Source organism: Hordeum vulgare, chromosome 6H, assembly GCF_904849725.1.
Source record: "Hordeum vulgare subsp. vulgare chromosome 6H, MorexV3_pseudomolecules_assembly, whole genome shotgun sequence".
Lineage (NCBI taxonomy): Eukaryota > Viridiplantae > Streptophyta > Magnoliopsida > Poales > Poaceae > Hordeum > Hordeum vulgare.
In genome coordinates this window covers 560927627-560952037 of record NC_058523.1, presented here as the reverse complement: position 1 = coordinate 560952037, position 24411 = coordinate 560927627, and the positions used below count along the sequence as shown (strand labels likewise).

The 24411-nt window shown below is 44.4% G+C and overlaps 1 protein-coding gene across 2 annotated transcripts; it reads right to left on the bottom strand.

The window, feature by feature from the left end:
• Positions 1-7487: 7487 nt before the first annotated feature.
• LOC123401448 (leucine zipper putative tumor suppressor 2-like) lies at positions 7488-9805 on the bottom strand. 2 transcript variants are annotated; one of them, XM_045095264.1, is made up of 5 exons: positions 9535-9805; positions 9226-9438; positions 8501-8584; positions 8235-8357; positions 7488-8060 (listed from the first exon to the last, which is right to left on the bottom strand). In XM_045095264.1, exons 1-5 carry the CDS (start codon positions 9790-9792, stop codon positions 7923-7925), a joined length of 816 nt encoding a protein of 271 aa, XP_044951199.1. In that variant the 5' UTR covers positions 9793-9805; the 3' UTR covers positions 7488-7922. The 2 variants fall into 2 exon arrangements, with proteins under 2 accessions (XP_044951199.1, XP_044951200.1); XM_045095265.1 differs by having other exon boundaries at positions 7488-8057.
• Between the last annotated feature and the right edge of the window lie 14606 nt (positions 9806-24411).

Here is a 24411-nt window from a genome sequence, read left to right as displayed (position 1 = left end):
ACCATCCGTTTCGCAGTTTCATTATGAATGGCATCACACATAATAAATGTTTTGCAGTTTCATTGTGAATGGCATCACATAAAAATTAATTTCGCTGGCAGTAAGTCACTTGGGAACCTCAGAAATCTTACATAGGAGAGAAAAACTTGTACATATATTATGAGAAATTGGTAACAACAAATTGATAGAAAAACTCAAACCACTTTCATGTCATATTAGCAGAAATTAAAAGGTAAACAACACAACTATCTCCATTGCCGAGCTTCCATAAAACTCAAATATCACGGAACCAACCATGAACCAATAGAGGATTCTTAAGCACCAAACTCACCTGTTTTATTTTTTTATACATCTGCAGTTTATAACACAATCAGTATAAATCTTATTATTACCTCAGATGTATCTATATGTATGCAAGTTATGTATGACCATGACAGATAGGAATCTATATACATTAACTGATATTTAGTACACATATCAGATCAAATGTGTTCACTGAGATGGATATCGTCTTTGAAATGTCAAATCGGGCACGATACACCTGCCCGACACGACTAACTGGTCATGATAAAGGTCAAATTAGCTAGAGCTACCATAACAATCTCTTAAATGCTGGTCACATGTAGCTGCCAAGAGAAGAGGAAGAAAATGGAAAGTGCAGACTGGATGACTGAGGTTCTAACCACATGACGGGCTTTATTAAACTAAGTAGCATGATAGGCTTTCGAAATCACAACGTAAAATTATTTATACTGAACTTTAATACTTGTTTACAAATAATTTATGTTAAATCACAAAACGTGTTAATGAATCATGATAATTTGAATTCTTTTTTGCAAAGTTACATATTTCAATATAGTATATCTCAAAGCATAATTGACCCAAATCCAAATGTGAGAGAAAAAAGATAAATCACATGCTTCTTAGAATAATTTGTGACACTTGACTAAATATAGTGCATATTTGTTTTGTGTATTCCTAAATATCTTAGTAGGGACTCTAATAGGGAAGGGTATAAGAAATATCAGATAGTGACATATAATTAGACATGTACACAAATAAAAAAAATCTAGAGTATATGGAAGGACTTGAGAATGTTCGGAGCTGGTTGGAATGTTCAAGCTTAATTAGAGATATCATTTATCAAGCTCCATCTTAGGAAAATGGCTGCATTAGGCATAACACCAAGACTCCGCACTTCTTCTTTTCTGGCAAATTAGTGGATTTTGTGCTTGAAAAAACTCTAATCCATGATTTCAGCATCATCAATATTTTTTGAAATTCTCATGATTGGCTTAGCACATGATCCAATCCATCTCAACAATACTCATTAACAAAAAATATTGGGCCATCAGAAGGATCAACATGAATTCGTCAATATGGTATATGATTATATGAACACAAGGAAAAGTACTATCATCCTTTTGGTTTCAACCACCGTTACCACAAATTTGACAATCTATTAACAAATCAAGAGAAAAATCACACAATTCTTACTTCAATCCATGATTTTTTGAGATGAAGAAAAACATTAATCATTTTTTATTGCCGCACTCTAACATATGCCTTTTGAGCCATAAGCTATTTGCGCAAACGAGAGAGGAAAGCCACCAAATTAATAACTACCGATCCATGGACTCGCTTGGTTTCCTTCTGTAGCCCCCTTCACAGTAATTTTTTTATTTGCGAGTAAGCAAAGTGTCTTTTTATTTATGCACCTAAATTTTGTTACTGTTTGACAAACTATCCAAAAAATAGACTAATTGTGTTTACAACTAAATCACCTATTAGCATCCTCGATTCCAAATGTGATTTTTTGCCAACGTGGCAGGGAGATGATGCCAACGTGTACGTCACTGTAGAGTTGAACTCGGGCTAAGATCGTCTCTAGCAGACCCGCAACCGGCTCGCCCGTAAAAATCGTTTGAGGGCTCCCAGAAAACTTTTCTATGGGACCGCAACCCCTTTGGTGGAACAGTTCCCGTAAACCCGTCCTACAAATGATTTGCGGGACACGTTTGCGGGGTCTGTTCCGCGCTGGAGGGTCGCAGTTTTGCAAATATAATTATAGGCAAATATTGTCAAGTTCATCATCACAAGTGCATAAAACTAGTTCATCGTCATCTATATACATAACTAGTTGATCATCATACTAGTTCATCACATTCAAAATCATGCGGAACATATGAGGTATCAAGTTTAGGCTCATGAATGTGTGATAAAACAAGACAAAAGAAGCTCAAATGACATAGAGCAATCAAGCAACATCACCATCTTCACAGACTTGAACCGAAGAGCTCGCACCACAATCTTCACGGACTTGAACCGTAGAGCTCGCACCACAATCCTCATGAACTTGCACCGGAGAGTGATCACCACCACCACCACCACTCACATGGCTTGCTGAAGCACCACCATCATCATTCACATGGTTTGTCGGAGCACCATCACCCATGCCAAAGCCACCATCACCACCATCACCACCACCCATGCCGAAGCAGTCGCCACCACCAACCATGTAGAAGCCACCACCAACATTGCCGAAAGAAAAGCCCCCACCAAACCCAACACCATCGTCCATAAGATTTTCAAGTTCCATCTTCCTCCAAAGCATGATCTTCATTCTTTTCAAGTCCCAAAATGAGCCGGTCCTCCTCGGAGGTCCTCTCGTCCTTCCTCTTTTTCTCCTCTAGGGCGATCTTGCACTCCTCAAAGTTACACCTCCTACCCCATTTTTCCTCCTTGTGCTTCTCTTTCTTCTTGACCTTGGCAACTTTAGCATCCCAATGCTTGGGTAACATGGCCTCTTTCATCTTGGTCATCTCACCAATTTGATCTCTCAAAGTGATTGCCTCAGACGTCCTCTTCACTCTTGCTCTCTCCTTCTTGTTTCCATCCGCTTTGTTCTTGTTACGCCCTCCTCTTGGTACATCATCTCTATCATCATCATCTTCTTCTAATTTGATGTCTTCCTTTTTATGAGGGGGGGGGGAGGGCATGCTTTGTCACCCTCCACTGCTCATCATCTAGAAGCCACTTCCAACAATGATGAAGATTGAATCACTGGCCAGCCATTGGTGCCTCGGTTTGCTTGTAGTACTCATTGGCGATGTGATCCTACAAACAAACATTGAGACAACTATGAGCTCATGCATTTCATGTCAACATAGCCAAAGATACAAAAGATGATGAAATACTCACATAATCAACAATGGTGCACCACTTGGAGGTGCATTCCGCATGGCCTTCAATCACCCACTCCAACGGTCACTAGATTTTTTTATGATATCCAAATGCCCTTGAAGTGACTTCAAGCTTCGCCCGGAAGGGAATGACATCACTAGATGAAATTGTTCCTCAATTATTTACCAATAGTTCCCGTAGGTTTGATCTTTGCCGATCATGGCGTCAAGAGATATGCTTTCCCATGCTTTAACTAAGCACACATCCTCCGTCTCCGTGTAGTTTCCCATCCTATCAACCCTAGCATCATAATCAGCCTCGTTGATCTCTTGCACCTCATCATCATTATCTTCATTCACATGTGCCTCGACCTCAACATAAGACGCATCAAAATCACCGATGGGGCACTCAAATCCGTTGAGTTCTCAGCTAAAATCTCGGCATATGTGGAGGGCGCATTTTGGCTACAAGACTAAATGACCAGAGATCGAACAAGTGTTGGGAACGACCGAGGCATGGATCGCCGTAGAAAAAAGAACATGTTTATACCTCTCGGCCATTTCATCGAACACGTTGTAGGCGTGGACATCAGCTTCACCGTGAATGTGGATGCCCTTGTCGACCGGAGGCGGAGGAGGAGACCGAACCCTTGTGGTGACCGCCTTCTTCCTCGGTGGCTTCGCTCGCACACCGGTCGGGCCGGTGGAGCCGGTCTTCTTCCTCCCTCCCCGGCCTTGGCGGGTGGAATAAAAGCGGGGCCGAAGGAGGGTCTTGTCGCGGCGGGAGGCGATCACCTACCTTTTCCTTTTGATGGCGGAGATGGGAGGAATTGGCGCTGTAGCCAACACGGGCGAACGGAGTGGCGGTGATGGAGGCACAACCTACGCATGATATGGGGCACCCCGGAGCGGCGAGTACTCCATCCTGTTGATTTCCAGCACCGCGAGGCCTGAGGCGGGATTGGAGGTGGCCGTGCCGCAGGAGGCGGGGACTGAAACATACGGAAGTGGGTTCGTGCCAAGGTATAGGGGAGCCGACAAACTTGGATGAAATCTAGTTGATTTAGAGGAAATGGGCTCGTGGATTCGGGATCCCACAAAAAAAAGGAGACATCCAAAATTTGGCGGATTTGTTCGGAACGGGGATACATGATGGACCCCGAAAACCGGCGGTTATTATACCGGATAGCCTGGTTTGCGGGATGTGCTAGAGGTGCTCTAAATAACATTTTTTTTGGGAGGGGGGGGGGGGGGGTAAGACCACAACAATTGTGGCTAGTTTAATAGCAGGCTGGCTCTTCCATTTGCAGGTATCACCAATGGGCCATGGGCCATGGCAGGTATCACCAATGCTTCTTAACAGTGGGAACCATTTATCGTGGCTGAGTTGGATTTTGAATGGAGAAGGAAAATAAGCACACAAGCAAACAACCATCTAACAACCAGTCTGAACTCCCAGGATGAGTCCATCAGTAAGAAAAAGATTTCGTTTAAGTCAGTCAGCAATGGAACGGAATAGTTGGATGGTATTGATCGTTGATTGGAAAGGTGAGGTGGACAATGTGCTGAGACTTGTTGGAGGTGTCTAAAAAGACCACTAACCGAATGATACTGTCAAAAAAGACCACATGTGATATGGAATGGCAGAAGAGACCCCCACCTCTCGTGGCGGCGCACGCGCCAGGTGACGCGTGGCGCCTGCCGCCACGGGCCGAGGCGGCTGGGCCCTGCCGCCACCAGGCGAGGCGGCCGACCGCGCAGGTGTGACCTGCCGCCACATCTGCGCGGTCGGCCGCCTCGCCTGGCGGCGGCAGGGCCCAGCCGTCCCTGCCCGTGGCGGCAGGCGCCACGCGTCACCTGGCGCGCCTGCCGCCACGAGAGGTGGAGGTCTCTTCTGCCATTCCATACCGTATGTGGTCTTTTTTGACAATACCATTCGGTTAGTGGTCTTTTTAGACAAAAATTCTTGCTTCAAAGGAGCAGGGCCGGGTACCCAACTCACACGGGCTCCCTAGTTTCACAAAAAAAAGAGAAAAACTCATACGGGCTCCCTGCGTCTGTGTGGGGAGTAACACGAAGAGCATCTCCACCCCCCCCCTCTTTTTTAGCGTTGGCGGCGAAAAATCGGCTCAGCCATGCCCAACTCCTCGTTTAACGCCGGTTTGGACCGAAATAACAGCTGGCAAATTCGAGCCGAACCCAAACCCACGAGGGGCACGTGGGGGCGCCAGCCGAAGCAAAAAGTCGAATGGGTCCATGCTGTCGGCGACAAACGTGCCTAATCCTGCCGTTTCTTCCTCCTTTCCCTCCATTTCCTCATTGCTTCCCCTTCTCCCCTCGCCGTTCTCACCATTCTTCTCCCGCTCCCGTCATCCGACCGCCATGTCACCGAAGAAGTATACCGCCCCTTGCCTCGCTGCCGCTGTCGATTCCACCCGACCGAAGCAGAGGAAGCCGAGGGTGCTGATAGCTAGGCCGGCGGGCATGTCGGACGCCTAGTAAAGGGCGGATGTCCAGCGCCGGGAGGCGGTCACAACCGACGGCGGAGAAGGCTTGACGCCAAGAGGGCCAGGCATGTATCGCCAAGACAACAACGACCAAGAGTTCAAGTTCCTTCACGTGTTCTCCGGGATCGAGTCATGTGATAAGTGGACGAAAGCTCGGCTTGCTCTCGCCAAGGCCAAAGAGACCTACAATCCGAACGCGCCTGCCCCGGCTGCGGCAAAAGGACGCCCCGATGGCACCAAAAAAGCCAGTGCAGCGAGGGACGCGACGCCTGCTGGCGAGCAGCTGCAATCTTCGATCAAGCAATACATCACTGACGCCAAGAACAGCGCCGCCAAGAGGGAGGAGAAATCCGACGCGCGGTGGTCAGCGTTGATGACGAAGCAGGACGTCAAGCTCGACCTTCTCAGGACCAACGTCACCGCGAAGAAGAGGAACACGGACCAGGCGTTCTTGATGGGGGCAAACATTCAACGATGGACGAGCAGGTGAAGACGTGATACCTCATGAAGCGCGACCTCATCTTAAACCAGATGCCCGTGCCGGCGGCGACCACGGTGGTGACCACGACGGCAACACCAATGATGACGCCCAACCCGAGCATAGAAACCACGTCGACGACGAGCCCGACCCCGACCAGTCCAGCGACAGAGGAGCCGCACTACGCCGAGCCGACTGTTTGATTCGTTTCATGTCTACTATCCCTTTCTTTTGATCGCCGAACTATTGGGTGTGTTTGATCGACAAACTATGACATGCTAATCGCCGACTTGTGACATGATGATAGCAGAACTAGTGGTGTCTTTTTGGCAGCGGAAAAGACAAGTTTGAATTAGTTAGCGTCTGGGGGCCAAAATCCGAGGGCGTGGCTGGAAACTCGTTCGCCTCCAGGGCGAAATATCGTCGGCGCAAACGTCAAAAGGGATTCGCCGGATGCGCTGGGGGGCCAAACGGCTGGAGTTGCTCCAAGTGGTTGTTTGTATACTGAGCGTTAGCCACGGATATATAGAAAATCTGTTTTAAGCTTATTTTTTTAGCAAAATTGGTTTTAAGGGCATCTCCAGCCGTTGAAGCCCCCAAAACACCACCGAACGAAAAAAGTTGATGTCTTGTAGGGCCAATAAATCCGACCGAAATAGAAGTGCATGAGAGGGCATCTTCCTAGTCACACCCCATCTCAACCAAAAATTTGTGAGGAAAATGATTAAGTGGGCCAAGAAAAAAGACATGTGGCGAGACAAGATTCGTCAAAACTTCCGCCGACGCCCCCCAAGAGCCCCCAGCGTGCTGGGTTTGCCGGCGCTATTTTGACGTCCTGAAGGGTGCTGAGGGCGTGGCTGAGCCGTTTTTGAAAAAAAAAAGCATTCCCGAGCATAAAAAGGTGTCGTGGAAGGCATCCTGATGAGGCGGGTGGAGATGCTCTAAGGGCATCTCCAATGATCGTATGATCATCGTTGGTAAAATTGCCACATAGATGATTTTGATGACATGACATATAATAAAAGAAGAGAGAGAATGACATCGTATGAACTTGAAGCAACGGTTCACGCACAAGCTCCGAGGCAAGTATGGTTATTTCTTTCATATTTAGTGGACCCCCTTAGTTATTTTACATACGATTAACATACACTCCATTGAAGAGTTTGTATGATGTGCTGTTGGTTGTTGACGTAGATACTTATATCAACGATTGAACATACAGACTGTTGGAGATGCTCTAACACATCAACGGCCTGCACATGCCATAGGCCCGCCGAGGACACGGAGATGCCGGCGTCAGAAAAAGACTGCCGCGCTACATTCAGAGAAAATTGAAGATAAGTTGCTATGAGCTTCAACACGGAGAGGCTCTTGCAGCAGCAGCAGGTTCTCCTTACGGCTAGTAAGATATAATAATACTAGCACCGCAAAGAAGTTGCTTACATGCTCATCATCACAGACATGAAACTAGTAAGATAATACTCGTAATGTTTCTCATGAAAGGATCATGACAGACAGACACAGGCAGCAGCTACCAAGACAAGAGGAAGAGGAAGATGGAAGACGCGGGCTACATATAACCGAGGAGGTTCTACCGACAAGAACAACCAAATTAACCCACCAAGTTAGTCAGATATAAATCAGGCAAGTAGCAAGTCACGGCCCTCCCCGATGCCTAGCTAAGGGGTAGATGCTCACTTCACTTCAGTTTACGCGATCCCACAAGAGAATGTCAGGATGTCCGGACGCCCGGCTTCACTTCTTATGCACCCTGCAGTCCGGAGAGTTTGGCTGCAAGGGGGACAGGGGCTGCCTCGACTCGTCTGCATTGTTGAAATCGATGGCCAGGCCGACCGGGCTCGTCTCCTTCAGGCTCGACGACTTGCGCTTCTGCTGCAACACAAAGGACGACATTGTTAATGTAGTCAAAGTAACCAGACTGACAGTAGGATTAATTCATGGTTTTGATTCACAGCTCTGCTGCCTCTGTGTGTGTGTGTGTGTGTGTACTAGATTAAATCAAATGAGCACACACTTGAGCTTTTTATGGCTGGTTGGTGTTTTTACCTTGGTGGAATTGCTGGCGGAGTGCTTTCTCTCGGACCGATGCTTCTGCTCCTTCTCCAGTAAGCGCATCAGCCTCTTGTTCGCTTCGTCCAGAGCTCTGTTCTCCTCGAATAGCAACTTAACCTTGAATGAAACGCGCAAGAATATTTCTAACTGTCAGAACCATGTTAGTGTTGCATGAACCGATGTTCACCGAGAAGGCGATATGTTGCAGGACCAAAACATAGCTCTTGCAAGGATAACGAGTGAGATAGCATCATTCTCACCTCCTCCTCTGCTTTGTTCAGATTGGTCTTCAGTATCTCCTTGTGTCTCTGAAGGGCTTCCACTTCTTTGTTGAGTGCAGTAACCTGCGCGCCCATGAGTAAGATGAATGTTGGATAGGCAAACAGGGGATGTACAACTTGCAGAGCGTAAATGCAGAGTAATAGGGCTAGGAAAACAGGGGATGTACAACTTGCTTTCTTCTCCTGCTGCAACTTGCTCGTACCGAATTTAGGAAAAATGCTGGCACTAGATGTTATTTATAAACATGGAGAGCGATTGTCAGACAATTTTATCTTATGGGAAAATGAAAAGCTAGATGTTGGTCCAATACCAAATCATCTGATTGATGGTTATGGAGATCTACAGTTGAGTTGCCAGACCAAAACTAAGCCATGTACGTATGTAACAAAATCAGTCAAGCTGAATATGCATCATAAACTGAATAAAAGCCGTGGATAATTTAACCCATCGACTGATATGGGCAGCTAGCCAACCAAGTTTGCCAATGGGAAGAAGTCACAAGAGCAGACAAAGAAATGTATGTTGTAAACTAGTAGGTTCCAGGTTGGGTGTGTGGTTTGGTCTCAGGGGCATCAAATCGGGATGAAATAGAAACTAGTAGTAGTACATTTGTTCCCCCATCAAATCTGGATTCTGCAGACAGATTGGAACAATAGTGATTCTGCAGATGACGGAGAGGAAATGGGGAGAGGGTGTTACTGACGTCGGGGGCGTCCCTGAGTCGCTTGCGCAGGTCGTCGCTCTCCCTGGCGAGGTCGTCGCAGGACTCCATGGCGCGCTCGAGGTCGCGCTCGTAGAGGCCGCACTCCTTCTCGAGCCTGGCGGCGTGGGCGGCGAGCTGGTCCCGCGCGGCCGCCACGGCCTCCTTCTCCTCCACGCAGCGCCGGATCCCCTCCGCGTTCATCAACGACTCGTTCTGCACGCACATTTCGATCCGTCAGGGCGGGGAGGCATTCGGGCGAGCAGGTTGAGCGGAATGGACGGGGAAACGGGTAAGGGGAAGGGAACGGACCTTGAGGAGGTCGATGCGGCGCGCGGCGGCGTGGAGGTCCTCCTCCAGCGCGAAGACGTGGTCCTGGAGGCGACGGCGCAGGTCCTCGGAGGCGGCGAGCTTGAGGCGGAGCGAGCGGTCCGGGACGGGGAGGCCGAGGGAGGCCTCGATGGAGTCGCGCACGTACTCCTCCGCGCCGCCCGGGAGCGCGGGCCTGGCGGCCGGAGGTGGGGGAGGGCGGGGAGGAGGGGACACGTCCTTGCCGTCGTCCGTCGCCATGGATCGATCGATCGATCGGTCGGTCGCCGGCGGCGAGGTGGGGAGGTGAGGGGGGGGGGGGGGGGGGGGGTGTTTGAGGATTTGGATTTTGAAATCCTGCGGAAGGAACGGGAAGGAGGAGAAAACCCTGCCTCCTTGCTAAGTAACCGTTGGCGGGTCCATCGGGCCGCAGCTTCTATCCCTGCGCTGCTGGCCCCGTCGAGGCCTGTTCCTCTAAGGCCTCTCTCAGCTTCTTACGGCCGCCTTTTTTATTTCATACTCCAAAATAATAATAATAATAAACTTTTTGATTCAAAAAACTACTCCCTCCATTCCTCTATATAAGATCTTTTAGATGTTTTACTAAATACTACTCCCTCCGTTCCAAAATAACCGTCTTAAGCTTAGTACAATTTTATACTAGAGCTAGTACAAAGTTGAAACACTTATTTTGAAACGGAGGGAGTACATACTGATGTATATAGACACATTTTAGAATATAGATTTATTCATTTTCCTCCGTACATAGTCCATAATGGGATATCTAAAAGGTCTTATATTTAGGAACGGATGGAGTATTCTTTGGTGTGGTAGAGAACATTTTATTTTGAGATACACTTAGTGCTCTCACTATCGAGAGGAATGTTAAGGTTATCTCATCGTTAGCCGGAACTTCGCCTTTCATTGGAAGAAATGCTATGCGTTTTTTTAATCACTAGCAAAAGGATCGGTGCGTTGCAACGATATAATTATTTTATATTAATTTCCAGTGGTCATGGAAACATTTTTCTCCATTACCAATAACATTTTGTTCAATTTCATTAATTTTTTTTAATGCATGAACGTTTTTAAAGTATCATGAACATTTTTTGACTTACCAAACATTTGTATCCAAAATTTGAATATTTTTCGAACCTGTGGAATTTTTTTAAATATGAATATTTTTTGAATCCAAAAACATTTTATGGTTTATAGAAAAATTATTTAAAAATTCTTGCTTGTTAATTACTGAATTATTTAAAGGACAAAAGATGAAAACATAAAAGGAAAAAAGAACAAAGAAATTTAAAAACAGCCCGCCCGCATAAGGGCCTGCTCAAACGGGCATATTATGTCTTCTCCGAACATGAAGAACGCAGTATAAGAGGTCCCTACTGCATGCACTGGCCTAGAAGAGGGGATTCTCATATGTGAAACATTTTTTGTCACTTATAAATGACATCAGTGAGTAACCTTTTGCAATTTTGGAAGCAATTTAGATGACGTACCGTCAGAAGCATAATGACTTTGTTATTAGGTATAGATTGGCGACTAATGTCCACCGGTCTACGACATGTCAATTCTCATGTTGTAGAGAATTACTTTATTGATAATAACATGTGTGTGATTTGCCTGACCAAAGAGGCTGGCGACGCTGCATCTCTATGCTAAGGGCATCCATAAGGAATGCTTCTAGTACAACACCATGATCCATTGAAATCACATCAAAAAGTGGTGGCAAGAAATCACATGAAATTCAAATTTCTTCAAAAGCGCGGACGCGCGCGCGCGGGGGGGGGGGGGGGGGGGGGGGGGGTGGGGGGGGGACGCCCCCTGCACATGTGATTTCCTTGCTTGGGAATCCCTGCTTAAGGTAAAAGAAACATATATGGTTGGGAGGAGAGTAGATGTTAACTCCGGAGATGTTGGTAGGTTGTGGCAAGACCCCATTGGTATGCAATCTCCTTTGCAAGTTACATATCCGGCTCTGTTCTGCGTCACCAATTTTTCGGATGATACAATTGCCCATTTTCGGGGAAAAGAAGTTGTGCAATCTTCAAATGTACACTTCGCTGGTGATCCTATCCAACAACTTAATGAGATCAAGAATGTCTTTGAATGCCTTGATCTTTCTGCTGGGCATGATAAAGTTGAATGGGCATTTGGATCTCAAGGTAAATACACAACCAAATCGATGTACTCTTATCTAGAGAAGAATCGGTTGTGACTACAGGTGGATTTGGAGGGCTAAGCTGCCTCTCAAATCCAATTTTTTTTCCTGGGGCAACTATTTCAGGATGTCATGCATGCTTACTATAGACGTTACGAAATGGAGAAACTGGGCTGGCAATCATCGTTGTTCTTTCTGTGATTGTAGAGAGACTTACTTGTGTGCGATAATGCGGAAACGTCTTAGCCTTATAGGCCGGCGTGCTACATGTTATATAGCTGGTTGCGAACCCTAATACCGCATACAAGTGGTTAGGATAGATCCTTAGAGATACAATCTTGGAGGAGAAGGAAAGCAAGAGATAAGAAATATAAACGTTACGTGAATATCTATCTTGTCTAACTAAACCTCCTTCGGTTGGAGATCTTCCTATCTCATGCGCAATACATGGGCCGCACCATATTGTGTTTAACACCCTCCCTTAATCACAACCTTATTAAGTTGAGATTATGCTTAAAGTCTTCAAAACTTCTTGTAGGTAGAGACTTGGTAAAACCATTCGCAACCTGGTCCTTTGAGTGAATAAACCGAATATCCAAAAGTTTATTTGCAACTCTTTATCAGACAGAGTGGAAGTCTATCTCAATATGTTTGGTTCTGGCATGAAAAACTGGATTTGCTGATAGATAAGTGGCATCTAGATTATCACACCATAAACATGGAGCTTTAGTTCTTCTCATACCTAGTTCCTTCAGAATGGACTGCACCCATATTATTTCTGCTGTTACATTAGCCAATGCTTTGTATTCTGCTTCTGTACTGGACAGGGAAACAGTTGCTTATTTTCTTGCACACCAAGATATCAAGTAGGGTCCAAAGAAAACTGCAAAGCCACCAGTTGAACGTCTGTCATCCACACATCCTGCCCAGTCTGAGTCAGAGAATGCACTGACAAGTGTAGAGGGTGACTTGCAGAAATTTAGTCCAATGCTCAAGGTATTTTTCACATATCTCATAATACGTTTTGCACCAGTAAAATGAACTGTAGTAGGTGCATGAAGAAACCGACAGACCTTATTAACAACAAATGATATGTCAGGTCCAGTGAGTGTTAAATATTGAAGTGCACCTACCATACTTCTGTATCTTGTGCTATCTTCTGAGTTCAGAAGTCTTCCTTCAACAAGAGATAATTTTTCTGTGCTAGATAAAGGAGTGGGTACTGGCTTACAATTTTGTAAACCAGCCTTTTTTACTAGATATGTTGCATACTTAGCTTGGGAGAGGTGAAGACCATCCTTGTGCCGTTTTACCTCAAAGCCAAGAAAGTAGTGTAGATCTCCAAGTCCTTAAGGGAAAATTCCGCACTCAAATCTCTCAACAATCCTGTTATGGCTTCATCAGATGAGATTTTCACAATGATATCATCAACATATATAAGAACAAATATGGATGTATTTGACTTGTTATAAATAAATAACGAAGTGTCAGACTTTGAAGGAATAAACCCAAGTGCTTGCATCTTTTTACTGAAACGAGAATAACATGCTCTACGAGCCTGTTTTAGTCCATACAGGGCTTTGTCAAGTTTGCACACATGAGAGGGTGCACGTGGATTTTCAAACCCAGGAGGTTGTCTCATGTAAACCTCTTCCTCCAGAACACCATGTAAGAACGCGTTCTGCACATCTAGCTGTCGCAGACTCCATCCCCTGGACACGGCAATAGACAAAACAAGGCGAATGGTGGCAGCTTTTGTTGGGTAACGTAGCATAAATTCAAAATTTTCCTACGCATATTCAGATCTTCCTATGGAGAGACCAGCAACGAGAGAGGGGTAAGAGCATCTTCATACCTTTGAAGATCGCTAAGCGGAAGCGTTGCTAGAACGCGGTTGATGGAGTCATACTCGCAGCGATTCCGATCCAGTGCCGAACTACGACAACTCCGCGTTCAACACACGTGCAACCCGGGTGACGTCTCCCGCACCTTGATCCAGCAAGGAGGAGGGAGAGGTTGGGGAAGAACTCCAGTAGCACGACGGCGTGATGTCGATGGAGAGACGAGGTCTCCCGGCAGGGCTTCGCCAAGCACCGGCAGAGAGGAGGAGGAAGAAGGGCAGGGCTGCGCCGAGGGAGAGGCTAAAGTCTAATCTCCAATGGCCAAAAGGACAGCTTACCGAACAAGTGCAAGCCCTGCAGAGGGACAAGGAGATACTCAAGACCAGTCTAAACAAAGCAGAGGAGGAGGTAATTAAGATAGATACTGAACCTCTCTTATCGTTGCAACACCTATGTTTTTCTGTTTAACCTGATCCTCCAACATTCATCTTACTAATCATGCACAGCTTACCGAACAAGTGCAAGCCCTGCAGAGGGACAAGGAGATACTGAAGACCAGTCTAAACAAAGCAGAGGAGGAGGTAATTAAGATAGATACTGAACCTCTCTTATCGTTGCAACACCTATGTTTTTCTGTTTAACCTGATCCTCCAACATTCATCTTACTGATCATGCACAGCTTACCGAACAAGTGCAAGCCCTGCAGAGGGACAAGGAGATACTCAAGACCAGTCTAAACAAAGCAGAGGAGGAGGTAATTAAGATAGATACTGAACCTCTCTTATCGTTGCAACACCTATGTTTTTCTGTTTAACCTGATCCTCCAACATTCATCTTACTGATCATGCACAGCTTACCGAACAAGTGCAAGCCCTGCAGAGGGACAAGGAGATACTCAAGACCAGTCTAAACAAAGCAGAGGAGGAGGTAATTAAGATAGATACTGAACCTCTCTTATCGTTGCAACACCTATGTTTTTCTGTTTAACCTGATCCTCCAACATTCATCTTACTGATCATGCACAGCTTACCGAACAAGTGCAAGCCCTGCAGAGGGACAAGGAGATACTCAAGACCAGTCTAAACAAAGCAGAGGAGGAGGTAATTAAGATAGATACTGAACCTCTCTTGTTGTTGCAACACCTATGTTTTTCTGTTTAACCTGATCCTCCAACATTCATCTTACTGATCATGCACAGCTTACCGAACAAGTGCAAGCCCTGCAGAGGGACAAGGAGATACTCAAGATCAGTCTAAACAAAGCAGAGGAGGAGGTAATTAAGATAGATACTGAACCTCTCTTATCGTTGCAACACCTATGTTTTTCTGTTTAACCTGATCCTCCAACATTCATCTTACTGATCATGCACAGCTTACCGAACAAGTGCAAGCCCTGCAGAGGGACAAGGAGATACTCAAGACCAGTCTAAACAAAGCAGAGGAGGAGGTAATTAAGATAGATACTGAACCTCTCTTATCGTTGCAACACCTATGTTTTTCTGTTTAACCTGATCCTCCAACATTCATCTTACTGATCATGCACAGCTTACCGAACAAGTGCAAGCCCTGCAGAGGGACAAGGAGATACTCAAGACCAGTCTAAACAAAGCAGAGGAGGAGGTAATTAAGATAGATACTGAACCTCTCTTATCGTTGCAACACCTATGTTTTTCTGTTTAACCTGATCCTCCAATATTCATCTTACTGATCATGCACAGCTTACCGAACAAGTGCAAGCCCTGCAGAGGGACAAGGAGATACTGAAGACCAGTCTAAACAAAGCAGAGGAGGAGGTAATTAAGATAGATACTGAACCTCTCTTATCGTTGCAACACCTATGTTTTTCTGTTTAACCTGATCCTCCAACATTCATCTTACTGATCATGCACAGCTTACCGAACAAGTGCAAGCCCTGCAGAGGGACAAGGAGATACTCAAGACCAGTCTAAACAAAGCAGAGGAGGAGGTAATTAAGATAGATACTGAACCTCTCTTATCGTTGCAACACCTATGTTTTTCTGTTTAACCTGATCCTCCAACATTCATCTTACTGATCATGCACAGCTTACCGAACAAGTGCAAGCCCTGCAGAGGGACAAGGAGATACTCAAGACCAGTCTAAACAAAGCAGAGGAGGAGGTAATTAAGATAGATACTGAACCTCTCTTATCGTTGCAACACCTATGTTTTTCTGTTTAACCTGATCCTCCAACATTCATCTTACTGATCATGCACAGCTTACCGAACAAGTGCAAGCCCTGCAGAGGGACAAGGAGATACTCAAGACCAGTCTAAACAAAGCAGAGGAGGAGGTAATTAAGATAGATACTGAACCTCTCTTATCGTTGCAACACCTATGTTTTTCTGTTTAACCTGATCCTCCAACATTCATCTTACTGATCATGCACATCTTACCGAACAAGTGCAAGCCCTGCAGAGTGACAAGGAGATACTCAAGACCAGTCTAAACAAAGCAGAGGAGGAGGTAATTAAGATAGATACTGAACCTCTCTTATCGTTGCAACACCTCTTGTCTTCTCTTAAATAAGAGAAGGCAAAGCCTTTTTTTCGAGTTCTCTCTCCTCCAACTCATCATTTATCCTATGTGACACTCCTAAGATAACACCATTATACATGCCCTTATCCCTAGCAGCCGCCATAAAGAAAAGTGGAGAACAACAAAGACGGGAAAACACAAACAGAAACGTAGTAAAGCACTAAAGCAGGCCAAAAAATACAAGAAAAAAAACCCCGGGCTGAAAGCTTACCCAAACTGGACTGCTCACAGAAAAACCAGGATAAAATTAGCTGGAAATTTCCAAAACGATACTATCGGGGAGAAAATATTTGGCCCGGCCCATAAAAAAACAGCGTATAAACTGCACATGCGTAACAAGGTGATCTTCGTCATAGACGCAAGGTGTTCAACTTAAGAGGTCAACTTCACAATTATTGGTAGCACCAGATTACAGTCTTACAAGACAGATCTAGAAAGATTGCACCTTTGCTGAAAAATTTAGTCCAATAATGATGCACCATTGCACTACTGGAAGCATCCGAAACAGATAATGGACATTTGAGGAGGTAACGATACATTTATCAAATTCAACCGCTACGGTGCTAATGACGTTATTAGCATGCTACACGGCGCTATAACATCAACCAACCATCATCCGATGGTTTCTATTTTAAGTCCGTGAGTAAACGAGCAGAATGTGCCATAGAGAGTCCAGGTGCTTTCTGCACATCCAGAATGCCCTTTCCCTTCACTAGATAATATTCATTGTTTTGTGAGATGTTAAGAATCGAGGAAACACACATGCAAAGAAACATTCTGGATACATCAATAGGTGGTGCAGCCTTCCCATGAATAATCTGATTCATACATACCATATTCTCCAAAACAGCATTCGTACATTGAGCCCATAGCCAGGGATAATGGCACACTGACACATATGTTTCAATTAAAATTATATAATAATTTAGCAAAAATATGTGTGTTATTAAAACTGCTGGAGCATATTTAAAAATGTGTTCACATGTTATGGATCATATTTATACAATTTCAGAAAAGTATTCATCAATCTTGAAAAATATTTATTTAGTTCTAAAGGTGTTCACATGTTTTTTCAAAATACAGAACAATTTTAGAAACTTATGGTATTTTATAAAAGTCATATAATATTTTAAGAAGTCATACCTTTCAAAACTATTCATGTACTTGTTTTGAAAAATTTATGCATTTAAAAATATATTCATGTATTTATAAAAAAAATCATTTATGAACTAAAAATAAAGCAAGAAAAATATGAAAGGATAAAATATAAAAGAAATCAATAAAAGAAAATTTAAGGAAACATTGAAGACCATTGAAAATATGCTTGACATGCGAAAACTTACTGCCCCCCACGCACAAACACAAACCAAAATAATCCCACATGAAAACGATGGAGAAATGAATTTTGGAAGGAAAGCCCACCCCGCCACCAAAGGGAGTTGAGTTGAGTTTGGTCACCATGAGGGAGTTTAGGGGGAACCAGAGGAAAACTTCAAGTAAACAAGGATGACAATCAAAATAAGAATCTCCTAACCAAACACTCTGGTAGCAAAATACACGATTTTATGGGTGTATACTCGGTTCCATATGAGTATGATGTTGTAGCCTGTTTTTGGGCCAAAATACACATATTGACAGTTTCTGGGTGTTGTGTGAAATTTTCAATGCTCCAAGTGTTGCAAACCTGCAACAACCTATGTCATGATTGATATTAGTTTTTGGGTCTTTGTCGTGAAAAGGAACACAAGAAACAAAGTTGATCATGGGAAAAAGAAGTGACTAATTTGCAAGAGATTCGGACAGCAGCAGCAGTAGTATTAGCGAGTTGTCGGACTTATGTGATCATGGGAAGATGAACAAGATTAGCAAAATACCCACCCATTCAAGACCAACAAGATGCAGTCCCCTTGGAAGGAGGATTAACCGTACAGGTACAAGGGTAGCCTAAGTGGGAGGGAAGTTGAAAGTGATGTGCCAACTAAACAGAGCAAATCGTCTCCATCGGCAGGTCCACCAGCCATCTCTATTTCCCTTTTGAAAACTGGTGGACTCTTCCCGCCCGTTTCTCCCTCCTGCGAAAACAGAGTATTTTCTTTTCAAAGCAACATCAAAACAGAGCTCAGCCCTTTTTTATTTATTCAATCATCAAACAAAGGAAAATGCAGATAGATAATCAAATGCGATCCAGACGATCTGCCCGAGTGCAATTAGCAGCTGCCAACCTGTGAGCGAAAACACATGGAACAAGTTCATTCTTCAGCAATGGCCATTGACAATATATTGGAACAACCAAACCATATATGCATGGTCCTAATTAATTACCAAATGGAGAATCTTGTCTGCGTCCCATGGGCTATGTGTTTTTCCAACATAATTGGCAAATAGCCAATACTCCTAGTTAGTAAGTGTTTGGACTGATATCTTGATCAGATCCTGTAGCAGGTTTTCATTGCCTCCATTCTCACACGTCTATGGAGTCCACCAACGAACGAGCGTAAAATAAATAAGTACATGTTCATGTACCCGTATGCTCTGCTTTGATGTCATACCTTGTTCAGCACCAACAGAAGAGCCTCCCGACAAATGAACATATCTAGGACGAGTACTGTGCAAGCATAATCTTCTGGCATTTTCACGGCCAGCATGCAAGCTACAGTCGCCGGAATCTGTAAGCAAAAATATCCTTGCAAATGTGGTATTAAGATTGGCACCGTAATCTGTCCGAAAATTTCTTTTGCATAGGTAGAACCAGGGTAAAAGGTTTGTATGACCAAATTATATCTAGTAATAACGGTGCGAAAAAGTTGGTACAACACTCAGTTTTGTATGCTCACATGATAGCTACCTCTATCTCTACTTTTAAAGGTGAAGTCTGCGATCATGATGGTAGGTTTGATAGCCTAATACATGGATTTTTTTCGTACACAAGTTTATTTTCGTTTTGTTTTATTTCAGCCCACCTCCCACCACCCTCTCCCACTGTTTTTTTGTCCATCGGTTTAATTTTCGTTTCACTCCTTCCTTTCAATTCAATACTTTCCTAACATATAAAAGATCACATATATAACTTTCCTAGCTTATCTGAATCAACCAATCTCTCTAATTAATGCAATTTGTTTTAGAAAACAAATAGTATATTTTTAGGAAATAAATAACGGATTTTAAGAAACTTAACAAGTAAAGATTTTGTTTGATTTTATTTTGTCTGATTTGTTTCACTTCACCTTCCACCATCCCCCTTTCATATTAGTTTTACCCTTTCAACTTTCCTAACTAGCCACATTACAAACATGCAGGAACCGGTAACACATGATCAAATAATAAAATCTGATTTTCTTATAATCAATTTCAAATCTTAACATTCCTAACGTATCGGTTCTCGCCTTTCCTAACAATCTAATCTTCTCTCTACTTCTACAATGGGGCGGCTTGTGTACCAAACGAATCTTCCCCTCTGAAGGGTACCACCTCCTTGATCTCTGTCGCCTCAACCTCCCGCACTCTATGTTACCGCCGTTTGGTTCCCACGGTCGTCGACGATGGGAAGGAGGAGGTGGGTGAGGAGTAGAGGCCAAGAGAGAAGCTAAAGGGGGAGTTGGCAGCCAAGGAAGATCACATATCTAACTTTCCTAACTTATCTGAATCAGCTGATCTTTCCAATTAATGCAATTTGTTTTAGGAAACAAATAGTATGTTTTCAGGAAATGAATATCAAATTTTAAGAAACTTAACAAGCACTCTCTTCGTCTCAGTTTACAAGTCCGGCACATGTATCTAGGTTGTCAATTTGATCAATTTAATGAAAGGCATATATATAACAAAAAAAGTATCAATAGAAACTTTAGATGTTCTATTTTCTAATGATATAGTTTTTATGTTAAACAATATATTTTATATAAGTCAAATTAACGATCTAGATACACGTGCATGCCTTCTAAACTGTGACGGAGGGAGTACAAATTTTGTTTGATTTAATTTATTCTCGTTTTTTCGCTCCACCTTACACCCCCTTTCATTCATATTGGTTTTCACCCTTTCAATAAAAAAATTCTAACCTTTTCAAATTTCCTGAGTAGCCACGTTACAAACATGCAGGAACCGATAACACGTTGCCAAAAAATCCAGTTTTCTTGTAATCAATTTCAAATCTTAACTTTCCTAACACATCGATTCATGCCTTTCCTAACATTTCAATATTTTCTCTACTCCTATGATGTGGCGGCCGTCATCTACCGAACGCATCTGCCCCTCCGAAGGGCGCCGCCTCCCTGATCTCCGTCGCCTCAACCTTCTGCACTCCAGGTAACCGCTGTTTGATTTCGTTGAGGAACGTCGCATGGGAAACAAAAATTCTCCTACGCGCACGAAGACCTATCATGGTTACCCTTGTAGATCGCACAGCAGGAAGCGTTAAGAAACGCTGTTTGATTCTGTTAGGAAGCGTTAAGAAACCCTATGTGATGTCCTGAAGAAAACTGATGCGTCTCTAATGTATCTTTTTTTAAACACTTTTGCTCTTGTTTTGGACTCTAATTTGCATGATTTGAATAAACTAACCCGGACTGACGATGTTTTCAGTATAAATACCATGGTGTTGTTTTAATATAGAAATAAAAGTTTTCGGAATTGAACGAAACTTGGCGAGGATTTTTTATTAAGTAAATACAAATTATTGGAGTCAACACTTGCGAGAGGGGGCCACCAACTGTCCGCAAGACAGCAGGGCACTCCTACCCCATCAGGGCACGCCCTGCTGCCTTCTGGGCCCCTCGTGGTTCCGTTTGCCCTACATTCCGTCATATAGATTCTGTTTTGCAGAGAAAAAGAATCATCACGTTTCATGATACGGAACCGCCATCACCTCCTGTTCTTCATTGGGAGGCCTGATACGGAGTCCTTTCGAGACGCCGGAGGGAGCAATTTGTCATCAGGAGATGTAAGATGTTTACCGGGTTTGTGGTCCTTCATCCAGGAGACAAAATTTGAGCCATCATGTAAGATGTTTACCGGGTTACAATCAGGGGATGACCCCATGAAGGCATGTGGCCTAATTAACATAGTTTCAAACAAAAAATAAAAACATAGTTCATCCAAAAAAAAAGCAATGAACACCTTCGATGTGGTATTTTCGTTTGGGAGGTTGGGGCATTGTGTCGAGTTGGCTCTTCATCTCTCCTTAATAATAAAGCACCGATGGGTTATGTCGTACGTTGTTGGCTATTTTACCAAAAAGTCCTTGTGTTTCTTGGTATTCAACCCGCAATCCTCTTATAAGTCAACCGAATCATTACGGGCAAAAGAAAAGAAAAAAAATCCGCATGGTGACCTTGCCTTGCATCTCCACCTCCGGCGAATCTCCACCTGTCGCGCGCCACCGGCCCCCGCCGTATTCCCCGTCCCCCGCCACGCGCCGCCGCAGTCGTCCCCTGCCGGGTCTCGCCGCAGCCGGCCCATGCCGCGTGCCGCCCCCGCCTACTACAGCCGGCACCCGTCGCGGCGCCGCCAACGCCCCTCCGCCGTGCGCCTTCCCCTCCCTTGCAGATCGAGCGGTGACGCTCCCGAAAATGTTTCATTCAAGAGGCCTGCAGATCGAGCGGTGGCGCTCCCGATCAGATCGGGAGCAGGACAACGACATCGGCGACTAGCACACTGCCCGGGGGTGAGGAGGATAAGGAGGGGAGGCAGGGCCGTATACGTCGGACGCGCGCCCTCGCCTGCAGTCGACGCGGATGCAGTGGCAGTCAATGGAGGCTCAGGTCGATGCATGCGGACGAGGGGAGGGATCGCGAGGGCCCTTTGCTGCACCGGCGCACGCAGCGTGAGCTGTTTCTCTGTTGTTGGCTGGCTGCAGGAGGTGGCCAGTGTCGCCCTCGTTGTGAAATCCCATAGCCGGTCGATTCCAACCGCCGTGTGTTGCTGTTGCCGATGTCGACACCCAGACCATCCATTGGCATGAGATCGAGCGACGGAGTGCTAAGGCCCGCAAGGTGCTGGAGCAGATTCTTCAGATGGCAGAGTTGAGCGACCCACACACAATGCCAGATGTGCTCAAGTGAAGCCATGGATCCGGTCCATCCATCTCAGAGCACATGAATCAAGAGAGTATCCATCATGTTCAAGTGAATTTAGGTGATTAATTAACATGAGCATACGAGCGTCTTTTGCCCAAGGTGTATACAGGTTCACGTAGTCAGCTCTTCATTTACCAATCGCCAAGCTCTGATCTATTTCATCCTTCCACAACCATCACCACCCCTAAGCACCGGAGCAGAGCAAGGCTGCGCTGCGGCACCTTCATCCCTGATAAGCAATGGATCCCTTTCTCAGAGTTTGCATCGTTGTTTGCTTAGATTTGCCATCGTATCACCGTCAAACTTGTGCTACTTTTAGGCTCCTCGGTTCATGATTTCCTCCATTATAACGCCATCTTCGGTCAAAGCGTTAGCATGATCGAATGGAATTTGAAATTCCTTTGTGGTTTCGTCTTGGCGAATCAGCCTGGTCTAGATCACACCGTGTGCTAAAACTGCCCACTTTTGTTCATTACTATGTTCCTCTTATCAATAAGATCTATTTGTGCTTGTTCATAGTTGATCAAAAGGTAAAGCTTCACTGTTGCTTCTGCTTTTCATGTTTTTTACCCATATATCAATTTGCCATCAGCATCCATTTTTCCCTTCAAATGGTGAAATGTCGCCTTAATATTGCAGGATACCAGTCTCGTGCTGATGCTTGCTAGCTGTAGATCCGACGGTCGTTTGTTGTTTTTGTTGATATAGGCCAAGGCAAATGACTACCGTTCTAGGATCTCTGGTCTGGGAGCTTGTGAAGAAGAACAATTTCTATTGATCTAGCAGTTTGGCAACAGCAACGCCAAGGTCCAGTTCCGCAAGGAGCCTAATAACCTCTACAATGTCCGCTCCTACGAGTTCTCAGTTCCATAGCTCTTTTTACTTGCATTATTCTTGGCTGGCCCTAAGTTATTTACAATTTCCTCTGCAAAGCACTAACTTGTCGTGGTCTGATGTGGTTTTTCAGGCTTAGTGAACAGCAAGACCATGACGGTCCATCCATCAGCGGGAGAGGACAAGGATGGTGTCCTGTCCACGAGCAAGACCAAGCAGGACACCCCTACCAAGCTGCAGCTCAAGCCTCTAATGTGCAAGTAGTTCGGCAAGATGGCCAAGCCTGTCAAGAACGAGGTACTAACGCCACAAAAATTCTACTTGAAAAGTTGGAATGCATATGTTATGCTTGGTTTCGATGTTGCAACTCTTTTGTTTGTGCACCTACTCTTATAGCCATTAAACTATTTTGTGGATTGTACTGTTAACATTTAAGAAGTTTTTCTCTCATTGAAAAATTTGTTTTGGTCTTTGTTTCTAAATGGTGACCAAAGGTATTGCTGTAATTAGCCGTAACAACAAGGATATGAAGTGATCAATTGGTTATTCAGTGAAATGCTTTTTTACGCTTGCCATGTGTTCAACGGGTTAAGAAAATGGGTTGTTTTGTTTTCTATAAAATTAGGTTATTTTGACAACTATTTTCATGTTAGTGAGTACATATTAGATTATTTTCACCCGTTGCAACGCACGGGCATTTTGCTAGTACCCACAAATACTTTAAGCTTGGGGATTATTGTGGAATATGAACATATACAAACTAGATGTGTGGTGGCTGGACACCATCATGCATGTATTATTGAATGTGTGGAAGGAGCAAAGATACTCACAATTTCCAGGACTCCTCCTTTGTCGTTCTAGATGTTCTGTTTCTTGCAAGAGAGGACATGGCTCGTAAAGCAGTTGGCGATTCCTTTTTGGCTTTTGCGAATAATCTTTCATATACACCGGTTTTCGGTTTTTCCCAAGCTTAATAAAATTTGCCTTTCTGATAAGAAAAATACTCCAATTGCTGATCAATTCCAAAATTGACATTCCAACAATTGATAATTCGAAACATATGTTAATAGTGTTGGCACCTTTTCCAGCCCTGCCACCATGGACAAACCAACTCGCTTCCTGGTAACCTGCATGTGTACAATTATCGTCCTAAGATAATACCATCCGGTCGTTTGGTGACATGCATCTTACGTTGTGTTATGTGACTGGACATGCATACCAATAATGTTACACGTGCAGTTTTAACGTTTCTGGTTTAATATTTTTGCTGAACCTTTTGTTTATATTAGCTTGACTAACGATTATGGTCGTCTATGTACACACGCGCTCTTTGGATAGCTGTAGTGCAGTCTTTGGTACCTTTCTTCTCCTTTGTAGCTTTCCAATTTTGTCATCTTTCGTTATGTAA